This window comes from Grampus griseus (assembly GCF_964374135.1).
Source record: "Grampus griseus genome assembly, chromosome: 5".
NCBI classification, from domain to species: domain Eukaryota; kingdom Metazoa; phylum Chordata; class Mammalia; order Artiodactyla; family Delphinidae; genus Grampus; species Grampus griseus.
Window position 1 is genome coordinate 60,470,296 of NC_138998.1, and position 20,070 is coordinate 60,490,365.

At 34.9% G+C, this 20,070-nt stretch overlaps 1 protein-coding gene across 7 annotated transcripts in view; it reads left to right on the plus strand.

Annotated features, from left to right (window-relative positions):
* Window positions 1–19,182, plus strand: part of KLHL24 (kelch like family member 24) — a 39,307-nt gene extending 20,125 nt beyond the window's left edge. For all 7 annotated transcript variants that reach the window (XM_082654100.1, XM_082654098.1, XM_082654101.1 and 4 more), the window contains 5 exons: window positions 2,377–2,561; window positions 3,721–3,839; window positions 7,429–7,617; window positions 8,731–8,919; window positions 14,089–19,182. In XM_082654100.1, coding sequence (XP_082510226.1) covers window positions 2,377–2,561; window positions 3,721–3,839; window positions 7,429–7,617; window positions 8,731–8,919; window positions 14,089–14,289 — 883 coding nt within the window. In that variant the 3' untranslated portion in view covers window positions 14,290–19,182. The remainder of the gene's footprint in view (window positions 1–2,376; window positions 2,562–3,720; window positions 3,840–7,428; window positions 7,618–8,730; window positions 8,920–14,088) is intronic.
* Window positions 19,183–20,070: the final 888 nt, after the last annotated feature.

The window sequence follows — 20,070 nt, forward strand, 5'->3', positions numbered from 1 at the left end:
TCCTTTAAGGCAGTCATCTTCCTGCCTGAGATAAGTATTTTTCTGAGCTCAAGAAATAAAAATAACTATTTTATTGAGTTAACAGTCTCTAATGAGAACACCAGATTTGTCTCTAATTAAGTTAAAAGCCATTTGGTCGCAAATAAGACCTTCAGTCAGGCAAAATTACTAGTTTGCTGATCCTTTCAGATACTTACACATATAGACACTAAAATAATCCCTTATTTAGTGAGACTAAATGTTTTAGCCATTAGCTTTTTGTGCTGTTTTCTCTTCTTGTTCCAAGGTGCAAAACAGACAATATATGTTTACTGGGCTAAGAAGTCTTGAAAAAGCAAGCAAGTGCAAGCAAAGGGAAAGTATAAAACAAGTAAACTGCTATAAGGAAAGTATAAAACAAAATTCTGTCAAAATTCTATGTAATAATTAACTTCATTTTGTATTAAAACTATTAGGAGTGACTGAACCCCAGTGACAGTATTTAACAATTTTTGTTTTGTTCAATCAGTAAATACGACTTTGAGGAATATCACCTGGGTTTGTCTCAGAAGTATTTTAAGTAAGATTTTAGGAAATAATACTTCTATGGAAAGAAGGATAAATTAGTCATTAGTTATACTACTAAGTGTCTGGTGTTGTCCACTATTTACTTTTAATATTTTCATTTGGGAATTATTTGGAAAATAGTAAATATTATTGATAGTATTTGAGTCCTTCTGATAATATTTTACTATATTCTAGGTTAGGGTAATATAATTTGCTGGGTTCCTGAAAGTAATTTTTATTGCATCTGTGAACAAAATTCTTTTCTACAGTATATATTTTTGATTTTATAATGGAAAAAGTATGCCTGGCATGGACTAGGTGAATGATTGTTAGTTGAAATAGCTGTAAGTGTAGCTAGAATATAGCAGCTCTGTTAAAGGGACATACCAATGTCGCTTTACTTTGGTTTTTTCTAGTGTAATTGTAAAACATCACTCTAAAACTACAAATAAGTGTTCTGATGTTGTCTTTTTTCCCTCCACATTTAAGTAAGAGAAGAGGCATTGTTAGCATTTTTCTTTGTGAGACTTAATATCGTAGCAGTCATAAAATGCAATTACAAGACTTTTTCATTTCCATGAGCCTTATGAACAAAAAGAAAAGTCTTGGATAAGCTTTTAGTTTTTCCTGTCAGTATCTTTTTAAACTACAAAGTAAAAGAAGCCAGTAATTAACGTAAACTTTGGATTCCCTTAGTGCTCTTAAAAGTTGTCTTTTCCACTCTAAAAGTAGCCCATGCTCATTATTGTTTTGAAAATTTGTGTTGATATAAAGGAGGAAGCCACACAATCCAGAGAAAACCATCATTAGCACTTTGGTATGCTCTCTCCGGACACATTATTTACATAGTATTGATCAGACCTTCTGTACAATTTTTCATCTTGCTTTTTTCCTTTAGCATTCTTTGTTATAAACTCTGTTAACATCTTTAGTGACCACCCAACACCTTGAACTGGATTACCTTAATTTACTTAACTTTAGAAAAATTACTTTTAGGGAATTCCCTGGCAGTCCAGTGGTTAGGACTCTGCGCTTTCACTGCCTAGGGCTCAGGTCCAGTCCCTCGTTGGGGAGCTAAGATCCCGCAAGCCACGAGGTACAGCCAAAAAAAAGTTTATTTATTTATTTTTGTTTTGCGGTACGCGGGCCTCTCACTGTTATGGCCTCTCCCGTTGCGGAGCACAGGCTCCGGACGCGCAGGCTCAGCGGCCATGGCTCACGGGCCCAGGCGCTCCGCGGCATGTGGGATCTTCCCGGACCGGGGCACGAACCTGTGTCCCCTGCATCAGTAGGCGGACTCTCAACCACTGCGCCATCAGGGAAGCCCAAGTTTATTTTTAAAACTAGTGTCTGAACAAGTACATATACTTCTCTAAAGGGTACTTAGATTGTACTGTGAATGTTTTTTTAGAACTAGCAATCTGATGAAAAAGCTCCATTTTCCTACACTTAGAAAAAGTGCATTATCTTACCTTGTGTGGTTATGCATATCTGAATTGCTGCAAGACTGCATTTGAAAGTCATCCTTGATATTACCAGGGTTCCAATTGAATTAGGTAGGATCTTTGGACCATTTTATAACTTTTAAGGTAAAACTCATAGAAAAAAATACCCATAGAAATTTTCTGTGGAAAGATGATATCACTAAATCCCTTGTAAATGTTCTCAAAGTCAGTAAATTAGCAAGCTGTATTAGTTGGCATATACTGAGAGAATAAACAGTTCACTTTATAATAGTGTTCTACTTTCTTTATGACAATGGTATGCTTTTAGGGTTTTAAACAATCTTGAGGGTATTTTAATTTTGCATTCTTATAATAATTATTTTAGGTCAACTGGCTATTCTGAGGTGATAGTTGTCGTTGGAGGCTGTGAACGAGTTGGAGGATTTAATCTTCCATACACTGAGTGCTATGATCCTGTGACAGGAGAGTGGAAGTCTTTGGCTAAGCTTCCAGAATTTACCAAATCAGAGTATGCGGTCTGTGCTCTAAGGAATGACATTCTTGTTTCAGGTAAATAAAGAATTATTACAGTAGCTACTTTTAATTTAATCACAGCTTGGCCATTTTAAACCATAAGTGTCAAAAGAAAACAGTGAAAGTAGATATGCCCACCTTAGGCAGATCATATTATACAACAAATAAAACTGAAAATGACTTTTTGCTCTTAAAAACAGGCACAAGATGATGCAGAATGATTTACAAAAGATTCCCCAGAAAATGCCTTCAACTATATCATATTTTTTAAATTTATTTTATTGATTTACAATGTTGTGTTAATATCTCCTGTATAACAAAGTGATTCAGTTATCATATATAAATTCTTTTTCATATTCTTTTCCATTTTGGTTTATCACAGGATATTGACTATGTTCCCTGCACTAAACAATAGGCCATATCGTATTTTAAATGCTCTCAAATGCATATAGAATATGGTACAATTTTTAAAACTTTTACCTGTTTACTTTGTTTTAAGGAACACAGTAACGTATGCAAAATGAAAAGTACTCAGTTAATCATCTCTAATCCACCCATGTTTTCTGAAATTCTCCCCAACGTTTATGAAATAGGATTTTCCTTAAAATTCTTAACTTGAACTTTTATTATAATATGTGATATGTTACCTCTAAAATCAAACAGACAATAAAGTGACAGACTTATATACAAAGTATAACTATAGGATCTATAATCTGAAGTTTAATTAAGTTTGTTGATTAATTTGTTAGTTAAATTTAATTTTACCACCTTTGCAGGTTACTATATTACTACACGTTGAACAATATAACAATGCATACTTTATTTTGTACAATGGTATGCTTTTTAAAAAACGGGTGATTTTTAAAAATCTTTCTAGAATAACTCTTTTGTCTGGGTGCTTCTGTTGTCTGACTCTTAAATGAACAGTCTTACACATTTAGTAAATTCATATTCTGCATTTTATTATTTGGGACATATAGTTATTATTTCTCAGGATAACAACTGACAAAGTTAAATCTGCTCTGTAGAACCATTTGCATTTTAAGTTTTAAGAGGGTCCTTGTTTCATTTATTGAACTGAATCCTCAAATTCTCGGACTGGGTGAATAACTCAATGTTTTCATTATCTATGCCTTTGGCAAAGATCCCTTGGTGATACACATGTTAGTGTGTGTGCATTGTTTTGCATTTAAAGGTGGAAGAATCAATGGCCGTGATGTCTGGATTTATAACTCACAGTTGAATATTTGGATCAGAGTTGCTTCTCTGAATAAAGGCAGATGGCGTCACAAAATGGCTGTCCTCCTTGGTAAAGTAAGAGAAACCACTTTTTATTATTATTGCTGTTACGTTTCCAGAATGAATACCACAGATGAATCCTTGATTTTACTCACCCTCTGGGTATTTTGAACTCAGATTGTATTTCCTTCCATTTCTAACCTCAATACATAAACTGAAGATATAAACAATTTGACACTGTACTTTTGAATGGATATTTTGTTCTCCCAACTAGGAATTTGTAGCAGTGCAGCACATTTCTCTTCTCAGGCACCAATGAGGTCTAAATGACTGAGAAGCACTGGAAAATAAAGCAGTTACATCAAGTACAAAAACAGGCCAATGTCTAATCCAAGCAGTCTTTTTCCTTTTACTGACTTTGGCATTCAGGCCAAGATATATTTATGTAGAGTGATATTATTTTATCTTTTTTATTTGTACAAGTAGGGACAAAACAAATAAGTGTTAAGATAAACTCACCAACATATTTTAAAGCAAACTTATTATTGGCTGCAGCTAATAAATATGAAAAACATATAATTTGATTCTGGACCATTTACTGTCCTTAGGAACTTGAGAATCACTTGTAGACTAGTGATTTTTGAATCACTAGTAGACTAGTAACTTTTTTGAAGTTAAATCTAATATAAAAAGCTATTACATAAAGCAGATAAAAATACAGCTGTGTATCAAGGGCTAACTTGGACTCTGTAGCCCTTCCCTGCCTCTGTCTCTATCATCTCCTCCAAAGCCACTTCAAATTAATGAGCAATCTAAATAAAAGCAGCATACTTGCTCGCACATTTTTTTTTGAAGTATAGATGATTTACAATATTGTGTTCAAGTGTACAGCATAGTGATTCGTGTTTTAGGGGTGTTGTTTGTTTGTTTGCAGCTTATATTCCATTATAGGTTATCATAAGATATTGAATATACTGCATGTATATTTTTGTCTGGTCCCCTAGTACTCTCTTCTAAAAAGATTGCTGCCTCTTAAGCCCTCTCTTGAAGACATTTTAGAGCCACCAGTGAGAAAGCAGAACTGCTCTAGTTGGAACAGAGATAATGCCAGGAACCCTTCCTACTCAGCCACCCATCAGTTCTGATTCCCTCCTCCTATCTCCCCACAGAAAGGTCTTGAAATCTCTATACTATAGAATACTAGAGCTTCTCAAAGCGCAGTTTGAAAGGTATTGTTAATTCCTAAGGGTATTGATCTACTGTGTTGCTGCTGTCTATAAGAGCAATGAAATAATGAGGACTTTGAGGTAGATGTAATGGAAATAAAATACTAATAGAGTATTTTCTAAAACCACTGGTTTGTTAGTACCTACTATATTATATACAGTTTTGGTAGCTATACCTCAAGGATGACAAAATATTACTGGAAAGTGGCAGCTAAAATAATTAAGGTGTTGAAAAGAGATGAGGTCTTACTAAAAACATTATAATTATTTAGTCTGAACATACAGAGGCATGTGAAAAAGATTGATGTCTCAAATATCATATATGGATTGATGAACACAAATTTATTTGACAAATATTAGTATATTTGACTTGAAGGTGCCCAAAACTTGGAAGCACTAAATCAAGAAATAAAAGGAATCCTTCCTGCCTTACACAGCAAGTACTCAATTCATGGAAAACAGTTATCCCAAAAACTACAATATAGGCTGAATTCAAACACAGAAAGTTATTTAAAGTTGTAAATGCACTCTGTTAAGGAAACCTAGGATGATTTGGAATATAGAATCTTAGCGCAAGAAGGCATCTTAGAGAATATTTAATGTAACTTCTTTAGTTTACAAAGAAACTGAATCCAGAGAGATCGAGTCATTTGCCCAAGGTTGCACAGAAAGTGATAAAGCAGGGGTAAAAGTTCAGATTTTCCTAACCTAGAGGCCTTTTATCTTAAGGCGCACAGCATATATTTTTAGTTTATGCAGGTAGGGGAATAGTAATAAAGTTTAATCTTCAAAATTATATTATGTGATAGGTACTATTATTGTCTACATTTTTAAATTGAGGAAATTAAGATGGAGTCTCAGAGAAGATAGGTAAACTGCCCAAGCAGGGTCTTACTTGCAGTGGCAGAGCTAAATATGGACCTACCTCTCCTGATTTCAAAGCCCATACCTTTAAGTACTACATTGTGCCACAGTTTCCATACCCCTTCTAGCTGCATGACCTTGAATAAGTTACTTAACCTCTCTGGGCTGCCTGCTGTTGGGAGAACAAACCCACCAACAGATAATTTTCACATAATGTGAGAAATGCAAGATTGAAATAGCATTGGCTGCTGAGGAAATTTGGAAGAGTACAGAAAGATAGATTTGTGGACACACTTGAATGACAATGTATAAAGTTTGGCCTTGACCCTTAGGCATTCATTGTTAAACTAGTAAAAGGAGTTGATGAGGTGTTTTAGGAAGATTAAGCTGTGGTTCAGAGAGTACAAGAGTGGAGAGCAGGAGATTGAGAGGTGTGAAATGATATGGACCCCAAGGATGGTGGCAGTGGGAAACAAAAGGAAGGGACAGACGTGAGAGATGCTGTGAAAGAACGCTTGGTAGAACTTAATAGTTAATTAGATATGGATGCAGAAAAGAGTTGATGATGACTGTTCATTAAAAGAATTGTAGGTGTTAAACAGGAGAGCTTTTTTTTTTCTTTTTTAGGAGAGCTTCTATAGGTTAAAAGTTTCTTGTATATCTTGTGATGCTTAATGGATTATTCTGCATGTAACTGATTTAATTAATGGCTTGTTGATTAGTTCATCTGCCCTACCTTCCTCATATTTGTGAAAAGAAAATGTACATGGAAGCCCTTTGAAATACACATTCTAGAGTTCATAATGTATCAGGTACTTTTCTAGGTACTGCAGGGACTAAATTAAAGAACAAGATAGGCCCTGCCTTCAAAGATCTCACAGTCTAGTAATCCTTACTTAATACTTTAGTTTCATAGCTTTTATTACTTTATAATATTCAAGTATTTTCACCATCCCTGAGTATGAGCATTTATGCTAAATCCTGTAATTCTCAGTGCAAGCAATATTGCTCCTAAGGGGATGAAGATTGGTTCTTGGGCGGGTGAAAAAAAATCATACTGTTTTGTGTATAAAGCACAGATACAATATATAAACAGATATACAATATATCTGTGGTATTAAAAATTTCACTGGAGGGGGCTACTATGAAAAAAATGTCTAAAAAGGCTCTTTGGTGGTGGTGAGAGAATGATAATTTTTTTTAAAGGTCCAGAAACTGAGCTAAATATATTGCAATTACAGTTACCAAGGGCTTTTTAAAGGGGAGAGATCCCTTAATTCTTTCTTTTTTTTTTTTTTTTTTGCGGTACACGGGCCTCTCACTGCTGAGGCCTCTCCCGTTGCGGAGCACAGGCTCGGGACGCGCAGGCCCAGCGGCCATGACTCACCGGCCCAGCCGCTCCGCGGCATGTGGGATCCTCCCGGACCGGGGCACGAACCCGTGTCCCCTGCATCGGCAGGCGGACTCTCAACCACTGTGCCACCAGGGAAGCCCCCATCCCTTAATTCTTTAGCCAACTAGTTAAAAATTCAAACTTTTGATAATTAAGATTTCTCCATGTATTTTACATATAGGTATATGTTGTTGGAGGCTATGATGGGCAAAACAGACTTAGCAGTGTAGAATGTTATGATTCCTTTTCAAATCGATGGACTGAAGTTGCCCCCCTTAAGGAAGCAGTGAGTTCTCCTGCCGTGACTAGCTGTATAGGCAAATTGTTTGTGATTGGTGGAGGACCTGATGATAATACTTGTTCTGATAAGGTAAGCCATGCTCTCTCTCTTTTTTTTTTTTAAATAGAAATTACCAATGATATACACAAGAAGAGAAATATGGAAGGCCTATCAAGTAGGTAGTTTGGTCCCTTAGAGTGAGGGGGCTTTTAAAAATTGTCTGGTACTTTATACTTAGGGAGGAAAACATTGAGTTTCAAGTTACTAAAGTGAGATCATAAAGTGAGATCATAACATATCCAACAATTTTCTGTTAAAAGTGTGATCCAGTTTTTTTGAGATGAAACTGATCTCAGCATTATACTATAAACCATTTTAAAACTTTTTACTGGTATAGTTTACAAAATCAAAAAATTATTCACATAAAACAATTGGGAAGTGAATTAGCAAAGGGTAAGATACTGTACTGCTTCCAACTGGGTCATTTTCTGCATACTTTGAAAATATTCTTAGAACAAAGAAAAGAAAACCTCTCTAATGTAAATATAGGATGGCTCAAAGCTGCTGCAGTTCATTGAATTCGTGAGACAAAAGAACATGTGCCATCCTGACATCTCAGAAAATACCCCGTTTATTCTGCAAACGTGTCTAATGCCTAATTCATTTAGCAATAGTTTACTGAACTTTGTCAATCAATAAATTCTTTTTCTAAATTAAATTTTAATATAATGTCAAATGTTACATATTTAGAATTCATTAATTCAGAATTTGTGATAATTCAAAGTATACTGAATTGAGGTTCGCTGGTGTTCTTCTGAAGAAAGGACTCCCTAAACATGTGAAGAAATTATATTCAAATTGAGGCATACTTATCCTATATAACAGAATTTATAAGACTGTTATTTTATTTTATTTTTTTTGAAGACTGTTATTTGTAATGGAAAAAAAAAAAGCAAACCTGCTAGACATTCATCTTGGAAACGGTCTGTGTTTCTTACTCTATTCTGCTTGATAGTAATAAATTTGTATTTCTTTTGAGAATTTCATAATTCAGATATTTTACTCTCAAGCCAACCTCCCTTAATTCTGTGAATTAATGGGATTTTATTTTTAATCATGTTTCTGTATATTGGCAGACTATTTATTATGTAAATTTGCATTTTTGTTGAGAAATTTTAATTAAGTACTTCTATATATTATTAGGTTCAATCTTATGATCCAGAAACCAATTCTTGGCTACTTCGTGCAGCTATCCCAATTGCCAAGAGGTGTATAACAGCCGTATCCTTAAACAACCTGATATATGTTGCTGGTGGACTGACCAAGGCAATATACTGTTATGATCCCGTTGAAGATTACTGGATGCATGTACAGAATACATTCAGCCGACAGGTAATAACATAAAACAGTCCAAAAGAATAATCAATGTAGGAGAGACCAAGTACAGGACCAGTATGAATATACAGTAACTTTACTATTTATGTGTTTCATGTATGCTTGGATTATTTCCAAAAAAAAAAATTTTTTTTTAATAAATAAATTTATTTTTGTTTGCGTCGGGTCTTCGTTGCTGCCCACCGGGCTTTCTCTAGCGCGGAGAGCGGGGGCTAATCTTCGCTGCAGTGCGCGGGCTTCTCATTGCGGTGGCTTCTCCTGTTGTGGAGCGCGGGGTCTAGGCGCGCAGGCTTTAGTAGTCGTGGCACGCGGGCTCCAGAGTGCAGGCTCAGTAGTTGTGGCGCACGGGCTTAGTTGCTCTGCGTCACGTGCGATCTTCATGGACCAGGGCTCAAACCCATGTCCCCTGCATTGGCAGACGGTTTCTTAACCACTGAGCCACCAGGGAAGTCCCTCAAAAATTGTTTAAACTCCACATAAAGCATATGGTATTCTTGTTTTGAACTCCTTCCAAGGAATTTATTGAAATAACTTACTTTTGTTTTTAATTTTTTAATTAATTTTTATTGGAATATGGTTGGTTTACAATGCGGTGTTAGCCTCCACTGCACAACAGAATGAATCAGCCATACACATACAGGTATCCCCTCCCTTTTGGACTTCCTTCCCTGAAATAACTTACTTTTTACCATCCCATGGTAAAGTAGGTATTGCTCTTGGGCTGTTGGGTTTTTTTCCCCTTAACCTTTTTGAGACTCCTACTCCAGTTCTTATCCCTCTCTCTAGCACATTTTTGAAAGAGAAGAAATTCTCTCAAACTGGTTTCTTTCCTTCTGCGGTTAGAAACTAGGTAATTTGTTGTTTTTGCTATAAAGAAAATGGCTGTACTTGGGTCTCTTTCATCCACACTGCACTTGTACCCTTATATGGCCTTTACCCCTGCCCCATAAAGGCCTTCCCTTGGCCTTTTGTTTCGTGGCTCTACCCTCTTTCCTTCCACCATCAAAATGCTTGATGGCTCTGATGCTGGAAATCTGGCTCTACCTGTACCACTCTAGAGAGATTGTACTCCCAAAGGTCATTAATAATCTCATGAGTCTCATTCATGTTCTCTTGTTTTTTTCTACCCAACCCTTAAATATGGGTATTCCTTGAGCCTCTTTTCCCTGCCCTTTTTCCAGATTATACTCCGTTCCTGAGTGATCACATTTACTGCTCAGTACTGATGACTTCAAATCTTATTCTCCATTAAAGCCTCTCTCCTGTGCTCCAGACTCAAATTTCCAACTGCCTATTTGATGTTTTCCGTGGCATTCCAAGACTTTAAAACAGAATTCACCTTCTTCCCCAAGTTTACTTCTTCTGTTTCCAAACAACCTAGTGAATGGAAAAACTCTGTTTCTCCCTGACAGCACTTCTGACACCAGGTATGTGGGTTTATTCCCACACCAACCGATCTCTGTCTTCAGCTGGTGTCTTACAATTCAATTCAGTTCTGACATGACCTGAAATTTGCTTCAGGTTCCACAGGTTAAGGACTCAGTCCCGCAAGACTGCCACCACTTCACATGCCAGTCACAAGTCTCAGGTTTTCACCAGTACTTCTGACAAATCAGCTATAAATCAAGGTTTCCACAGCCCCCCCGCCTTGGGTTCAGTAATAATGCTCAGGAAAACACTTACTTATGTTTACAGGTTTGTTATATGATAAAGTATATTACAAAGGACATAGATGAACAGCCAGATAAAGAAGTACCTAAGGCCAGGTCTGGAAGGGTCCTAAGCAGAGAACCTTCTGTCCTCATGGATTTGAGGTACACCACCCTCCTGGGACATAGATGCATTTACCAGCCTAGAAGCTCTCCAAATCCTATACTTTTGGGATTTTTATGGAGACTTTATCATGTAGACATGATCAGTTATAATTCAGTTTCCAGCCCTGCTCCCCTCTCCAGAAAAGGGAGGGTGGGGTGAAACTTACAAGCTTCTAATTATGGCTTGGTTTCTCTGGTGACCAACCCCCATCTAGGAGCCCAGCAACAGTCCCTCCTTAGAACAAAAGACACTCCCATCAACCAGGAAATTGCAAGGGATTTAGGAGCTCTATGTCAGGAACTGGGGGCAGAGGCTGATATGTATTTTCTATTATTTCACACTTAGAAACTTAATTTTTAAAATTTTTCTTGATTTCTCTTAAATTGAATCAATCCATCGTATCAGTTCTGTGTCCTCAAGAGTTTCTCCTATTCTTTTCCATTCCTGTGGTTCTTGCTTTTGTTCAGGTTCTCATCAGTTCTTACCTAAACTAAAACAGTATTTTCTAAGTAGTGTTCCTTTCTCTAATGTCTTGCTTTTCTAACCCATTTTACCACCAGTTATTTTTCAGCAAATCAAATTATGTCTCTTCTCTGGAAATGTACTGAATAAAATCTAAAAGTTTTCCCACTTCATTCTAGGTCTCCTGTTGTCTGACCTCTTCTTGCCTTTTAGCTTCACTTTCTTCACCTTTACCCAAATTACATTAAGTATCTGTTGCTTGCATTTGCTATCCAGATGGTATGTGTTCTTGCCTTGATTCATGTTGTCCTCTTAGCCTTTAATGCCTTTTCTACCTTCTCTATTTGTAATTCTACTCATCTTTCAAGTACCACTTCACAGTTACAACAAACTGAGGTTGCCCTGTTCAGAATTAATCTCTTGTTTTTCTGATCTGTCACTACACTTAACACCTCTATAATGCAAGTGATAAATTTCCTTATAGTTATAAATGTTCATTTCTATACTGGAATTCAGTCTTCTTAAGGATACTGTGTTTTCTAACTCATCTCATGTATCTTGCATTGATTGATTGGTGCTCGGTAAATTTTTTTTTTTTTTTTAATTTTTTTTTGGCTGCATTGGGTCTTCACTGCTGTGCTCGGGCTTTCTCTAGTTGTGGAGAGCAGGGGCCAGTCTTTGTTGCGGTGTGCGGGCTTCTCATCGTGGTGGCTTCTCCTGTTGCAGAGCACAGGCTCTAGGCACACGGGCTTCAGTAGTTGTGGCATGTGAGCTCAGTAGTTGTGGCTCACAGGCTCTAGAGCACAGGCTCAGTAGTTGTGGCGCACGGGCTTAGTTGCTCCCCGGCATGTGGGATCCTCCCGGACCAGGGCTTGAACCCATATCCCCTACAGTGACAGGCGGATTCTTAACCACTGCGCCACCAGGGAAGTCCTGCCTACCCTTTTAATACTAATCAAATGAAAAATGATAAATCAACTGTAATTTCATGGTAGACAGCTATTTGAGTCAAAGGTTGTGGTGTTTTTAAATGCTTAGAATGTTGAATGACAAAAAAAGAACTGAAAAAATGAGCTTTTTTTTCCCAGTCCTAATGGACCCAGCCTTTTTCTCTGTTTTTACCTCGCCATTTCCATGCCTTTTGACTTTGCATAATTCCTAAATTCCACAACTTGCTATTTTAAACATATTTTGCTTTTTAACTTTCATCAGGAACTTTTTTTTTTTACTGACGAAGATTTTTTTTTTTACCCTTCTTCAGCGGATTAGGTATTTAAAATGTCGTTAAAGTTTAGAATAATAATTGAAAAGAAATCTGATTCTTTTTCTTTATTGGCGTTTTAACATTTAAGCATTAAGCATTATAAAAAATAATAATTAAGGAGAGGGGTATATTTTACAATATTAAGATTGTGTTTCATTTAAGTCATGAAAAATAACATTAAAACTTCATGTATTGATGAATTATTTTTCTTACTAGCTGCCATTACCCTTGAGACTCTCATAGAGTGAAATAAACTACTATGCAAGTAATTTCCTGATATGAATGAATATCTGTTCTGAAGGTTGCTTGCTTCATTTAATTCTGAGCACTATTTATGAAATGATGTTAATAACAAGATAGATCCTATAATTATATAGTTTAAGAATCATCATCAAAGTGACTGTAAAGTTCAATAGTGCAAGCCAGCTTGTACTTGAAAACTAAGGATGTTGTCTTTTATTGTGTTCAGAACTTTCAGAATTTATAGAAAGAGCTCATTGTGCTTTCGATGGAAAATGTTATAGTCTGGTACATAATTGGTACAATTCATGGGTGGTATTCTACATAAAAGTTTGTCATTCACTGATGATAATGGGCCCCAAGTCAATATATAATATATATATATATATATGGGCCCCAAGTCAATATATAATATATATATATTATATATAATATATATTATTATATATAATATAATATTATATATAATATATAAACTCTAATGTAGACATTTTAAAATATTCACTAATTCTTCTAGACCCAAAGATACTATCCTCTATTATAGAAATCCACCAAGATTTAATTTTTTCTACAAGAGTGAAATTTATATATAGCAAATCTGATCAAGTAAAAATGTTTATTGTACTCACTGGTAGAACCCATCTCATTGTTGGTTATGTGGAAACAGGATAATAATATACAATAACTTTCTGAATTAAAGTGAAATTTAAATGGAAGAATAATTGACCTGCAGCATAACCAGATTCATGCAATAGTGAGACAATTTTAGTATAATTTTTTTCTTTGAAGAATCACTCTTATCCTTGCAAGAGTATTTGTTTTATATAATAATTGTATTACTGACAGAGAAGAGTAAAATTTAGCTAAGAGTCTCATTGCATGGAAAGTTAACTATAAAATGTTATCTGGGGAGTTTCTGTGCCCCATCCAAGGCCCCTAATAACAGTGCTTCTTTAATTTGGTTATAACTCTCATTCATTCTTTCAACTTGTGGGTAATCCCCTATAATGAATAATGTTCCTACCCTTTGATCATGTAATAGCCACTTTCTATAATAAAGGACCTTCCTGTAATAGGAGAAGCAAGTCTTCAAGGATGTTTTCATTCAACTACCATTAAGTTAACTAAAACCCTTCTCTCAGTCCACCACCCCCACTTCACCTCCCATATCTTGACCCCAATTAGTGACATATATTCTATCTTAACACTCCCTTCACCCATGCAAATTTACCTAGTATTCACACATAGGAGTTGGGCAAAAGGGAGCTTATTATTTCATGTCTCCTTTTTTGACTTGTTAAAGCATGTCTTATTTTACTTTTCAGTTTGCTGCCAAATCCCTTACTGTCAACAGTTAATTTTTTTTTTTTAATTTGGTTGAACAGGAAAACTGTGGTATGTCTGTATGTAATGGTAAAATATATATCCTGGGTGGAAGACGGGAAAATGGAGAAGCCACAGACACTATTCTCTGTTATGATCCTGCAACAAGTATCATCACAGGGGTAGCTGCAATGCCCAGGCCAGTGTCCTATCATGGATGTGTGACTATTCATAGATACAATGAGAAATGCTTTAAGCTCTAAAACCAGGATACCTCACCCAAGAAGCCACAGCAATACAAGATGAGAGGTTTTAAAAACTCCAGAGTGGGAACTTGACATATCTCCTTTTTGCAATATGCACAGAAAAGTAAAAATAATAATTGTCATGCCTTTCTTCCCAAAATATCAATCTTTCAAACTGTAATAAAGGCTTTTCTGTAATTGGGAAAAAAAAAATTGTTGTTGTTGAAGGTAATAGTGGTCTTTGCTTGGGCTTTGAGAGTGTACCTTTGTGAGTATTTGTAAGAAACCTATGTGGAGTAGGAAATAATGTCTGCCTGCGTACCTTTTAGGAATTTGTGATGGTTTCTTCATTTATGTATGTTTATCTGCAAGACTGTATATTCCTTACTTTGTCACATATGTGTGTGTGTGTGTATATATATATATGTGTATGTGTATATATATATATATATACACACATACATATATATATAATTGCATGGCAAGTTTTCATTTAGTTTGACTCATATAATGCTTAGAATACTTAGAATCATTCTAAGGTAGAAAAACCAGTTTTAAAAATCTTTGTCACTAAAAAATACATCCAAGTTGATTAATTTTATTGTGGGTTTTTTTCTGTAATTGATAAAAGTGTAATGATGACAATCTGAGTATCATAAAATACTGAATTATTATGACTTCATTCTTAGAATTATTTTCTTATATTAAAGGTATTTTGGGGGGAGGAGATACAAAAGCAAGTGCCCTTAAAATGGAGATTAAAATTACATGTTAGTTCCTAAGAAAAAATCATCTAAGACCATTGAAGGGAAAATGACCCACTGTGGCTCTCAAAAGTATTTATATATCATCTCTAAATCCTCTAAGGGATGCGCCTTTTCTTGAACATGGCAGAAGAGTTGAAATCCACTTTGCAATATTATCTTGTGAAAAACAGGGACAGATTTTCTCCGTAGCCCAGTAGGGTTTGACCTCATTACTATGGTGCTTTGGGTGAGGACCTCTTCCTGGTTATCCTACTTTCTTGTGAACAGCTAAAAATCCTGGGAGTCTCTACTGTTAAGCTGCCCTTAAAGGATAAAGCAGGGACCACGTGTCTCAGTGGGTCCATATTTCTTTTAAAATTAGCTATCTGAAGAAACTAACAGCAGTAGTTGCAGTCTTCTAAGATAAATCTTTCATTTGGTACCCATTGTGTAAAATAGTGATCAATATTCTCAAGCTTCTCTACATCAAATTGCCTTTGTCTAGATGTTTCAACTCCAGTTTATAAAGCTTACTGGTTTTCAGAGAAGAGTGTAAAACTTTTTCTAAGGCAAATGAAATGGCAGGAACTATAGTGTACGTGATTATTGATATTCCTGGGTGGACAGATATAATTTAAAACATTTTAGGGATGTTCAGGTAGCCTGCTATATTTCGACTTCCCCAGGCACTATTGTTGTCTCACATCATAATTATATATTTGCCATAGGAGAAATGATGCAAATATGTGATTATAGTGTCACCAGATTTCTGTTAAAAACAAGGTAGTAATCAAAAACCTAACATTGATAAACTACTCTTTCTTTCTCATTTTAGAATGATGCAAAGATTTGAAATAAACCTATACAGAGTCAACTTTTAATGCCTAGCTGGAGTCTGAATTCTGAGGAAAACTCTAAAACACTTAACAAATCTTTAAGGAATTTTTATTTTTCAGATCATAATTTGAAATGATGTATACCTTTTTGTGATAATTATCAGAGCAATTCAGAAACCACTTTTCTACCATTTTAGTTGAAAGACAGTAGTAGATACAATTGGGATACTTGTTTTAATTTTAGAGTAAACTTCTACTTCTGCATCATACCTTTTGTAGATAATGGAACCTATTTAGTTCAGAAATTCTCTGTGGTATATGAGAAAAGTGTTTTGTAAATGCTGAGAATTATACAAATGATACTTGTTATTTTCATGTGTATTTGTAAGATCATGCCCATCCATAAATAGACACTTCACACAAAGAAGACTTTCTCAACATAACCTGTATTTTAGTACTTTCATCTATTATAAAAGTATTAACTATTTACTTGTATTTTGTTATACATTTATTTTTAATGTTCAGGTGTCTGTTGTAGTAAATTGGAAATCCTATAAAACAGAATTTGTTTAAACATGGACCTCATACCAATATTGCTTAATTTTTTTCTCTACATAATTTAAAACTACATAAATTAAGTAGCCACCAAGAACTTAGTTTGAATCCTATGAAATTAAAGTAACAATTTTTAAAGTTACCCAACTGATACTTTAATTTTCTTAAATTATTTATTTTCATTTACTGATTTTTGATAAATAATGATGTTAGCATTGATAAAGTAATAAAGAATTTTAGGGTATAATTAGTATATCAAAAGGGATTTATCAACCAAAATGGTATCAGATTATATTCATGCTCTCATCACATAGTTGACATATTTTCTTTTGGTGGGTGATGCTCGTATAAGCCTTTGGGTTAGTGTGTATGTATATATTCAATACATGTGTGTATATATGTAGATAGATGGTATGCTCATCTACACACATACATACAGACATCAAGAATTTTATCAGTTTCTGATCAGAAAAAGGCACATAAAGTAAAAATTAGTTGATCTTATTAAATTCAATTCCAGAAGTATATTTTTTTAATTTGGGCATTTCTAGAATACTTTGTTACATATGAAAGTACATGATGAATATTAGTATGATGACTCATATACAGTCAGAATCTATATAATGCATACAGTTTTACAAGATCAGAAAACAAATTGACGGGAGATACAAGTTTGCTAAACCTAGCCATTGATATACCTCAGTGGGGAAGGAATTCAAAAGTATTTTTTGTGGGTCAACAGAAATGTACAGTTTTTTCTCCATGAACTTTAATCATTTTTCATGTGTTCCTATATGTGAATGAGCTATAAAGTGGTCTAGTTTTTACAACAAAAAGGCCTTCTTCCTTTTCTACTCTAATCTTCCCACTGACTTTACTGCACAGGTATGAAATGGTAGCCTATTGTATCTTCAGTAACCTTTTTTTTTCCCCTAGATGACTGAAATATAGGTATTTACTCCATTTAAACCAGGTGTTAACAAAAAAATGATGTAAATACTCAGGGAGGGTATTAACTTGTCATTTTTGCCTAATTGGAGTGTTTAAAGTGCCATATCTAAGTAACTTGCAGTTCATGATTCTAGAGTAAATTCAGTTTGGTAAAGGGGCTTCACACATGGCGGTGGTTAAACATTCATTTTTTTATATTTAGAAAGATGAAAATGTTTTGTGGACTGATACATTTTCTCTTAGTGAATATGAATTGTTTATGTATCTCTACTGTCATACCCTTTTGAAATGAAACTCAGGAAAATATAAAGGTTCAATTATACTACTTTTGTCAGTGTACAAACCAGGTGTATTTTTTTTTCCTGTTGTGTGGATATGGCAATAGATTTTTTAAAAAGAAATGCTGTGAGAACCCATACATGAAAAGAGAGGGTTGAATCATCAGTGTGTGCCTTTTGTTTCTTGAGATTTATATGTGGAAAAGATATCTTCTACTCCAGACTGTATTTTCAAAGAGAAGAGATTGCTCTTTATGTGGTGCCAAGTGATAAGATAACGTCTCTTAAAGGCTTCCTGTGGACTGCCTTTATTTTCCTAAACTCAAGACACCAGTTAACCTCAACATAATTTTGGCCTTTCTTAGAATTTCTTGTGCATTATATTGAAAACCAGGTTTATATCACCTCACCCCATTATTCCTTTTAGTTAAATAAATTCACCATACCAAGAAACCAGAATGGGGCAATTTGGTTGGCCTTTAAGGCAGTAGGTTTGACTAGCTAGTTATACTTACTGTCACGTCTAATGCTAGTCATCAGAAACCACTTGAGCCAGGAGTGTGAATTGATAATTCCAGAGACAGTTTCAACATACTTCAGACTTTTTAAAAATGTTTTTTATGAGTGTTTTACATTTGTGTGATTGCCTTAGATATTAAATTTTTGTAGTGCTAAAGATCATCATTAAAAAATGTTTTGAATACCAGTAGTTATAACTTATTTTATGTATTGTCCCAAAGAAAAGAATTTGTTTTAATGTTTTCAAAATAACTGCATCTGAATTTGTTTATATGCCTTAAGTTCTCTTGTGCTATTTCAACTTTTCTTTCAGTCTAAATAAAGCTTACCTTAGATAAGTTTCATACTTGTTTCCTATAGAGTGAATTTCCCTTCTTGAATTCTTTAATGAGCACCAGCCTTGTGGTTGCTTGAAAGAAAATGTTAAGAAACATTTTCTTAACATTTGTTGGGTGTTTGGAGTTTTATTATATTGGGGGGACTTTTTTTGTTTGATGCCAAGGTGCTTTTTAAGATATTAAGAAAAACATCTATCTTAGGTTGATTAAACCCTTGTAAACATCATTTGCAATATCTGCATCTAAAGTCAAAAAAGTAAGTCTACTTATTTTTGTTTCATTCTTATGTACTGTTTTGTTTCTTTTGTTTTTCCTTCTACAGGCTCTTTCATTTATCTTTCCTGAAAAAGTTCTTAGTCTTTCTTTCTCCAACACCCCTCCCCGTGGTTTCTTAATTTAAATCTTGTTGAGAGTTTCTGGAGCTATCTAAGACAACACGATTATAGAGTTGAACAAAAGCATAATGTGCTTTACAGCTTGTACAGACTTGTGGCAGCCAAGTGTCTTTTGCTTTCAGATGCTCCAGAGTCTTCACAGTGGGGGAAAAAAAAAAAAGCTTTGTATTTCTTTGTTTTCAATTTAGTTGCAGCACACTAATACTTATATGTCTTGTATAAATATACTTTGTGCATAGTTGTCTTTAATTTTTAAAAAGTTCTATCTAATAAAAAATGTCTTTTAACCATTATTACTTGACTATGGTTGTATTAAATTTTATTTACCAAAAGCTCGTTGTTTTGTCTTACCTTAAATATATTCAAGTGGTTGTTTGAAAAAGGAGTGGGGGAAATTACAAGTTAATATATGTATTTACTAGTGTGTTCACAAAGTAACTAGAAGGCTAAACAAAAAGCTAAAAACATTGGTGTGTATGAGGAATTGGTGGCTTAGGGACAAGTAAAAAGGCAATTTCACTGCATACTCCTATAGAATTGTGTGTAATTTATATAAATATGCACATAATCAGTTTTTTAGTGTGAACCACATGTAAGTGTTACTATTCAGAATTTTTTTATGATTTTAATTTTTAATTATGAAAGTGATCCATAACATTTGCACTGTAGTGTTCTTTTGATTTGGCTCTCAAAAATACCCTTATAGTAATATCAAGAGTAAAGAACTTAAGAAATTTTATTGCAGGTGTCGAAGAGGGCACATTATTTACTGCAGAGGCAATGTCTGATTTTACATTAGCAAAAGTAAAATCTTGAAAAGATATGTTACAGAAGTGTAAGCAGGGGCTTCCCTGGTGGCGCAGTGGTTAAGAGTCCGCCTGCCGATACAGGGGACACGGGTTCGTGCCCTGGTCCGGGAAGATCCCACATGCCGCAGAGCGGCTGGGCCCGTGAGCCATGGCTGCTGAGCCTGTGCATCCAGAGCCTGTGCTCCGCAACGGGAGAGGCCACAACAGTGAGAGGCCCGCGTACCGCAAAAAAAAAAAAAAAAAAAAAAAAAAGTGCAAGCAATGCTTTAGCTTGTTATGCTTAGTTTTTATATTGTGCCATCAAAATAAAATGGCAAGTTAGAATATGTCTTAAATAATAAATGTAAAGCTGTTTTCATTTCACTTAATTCC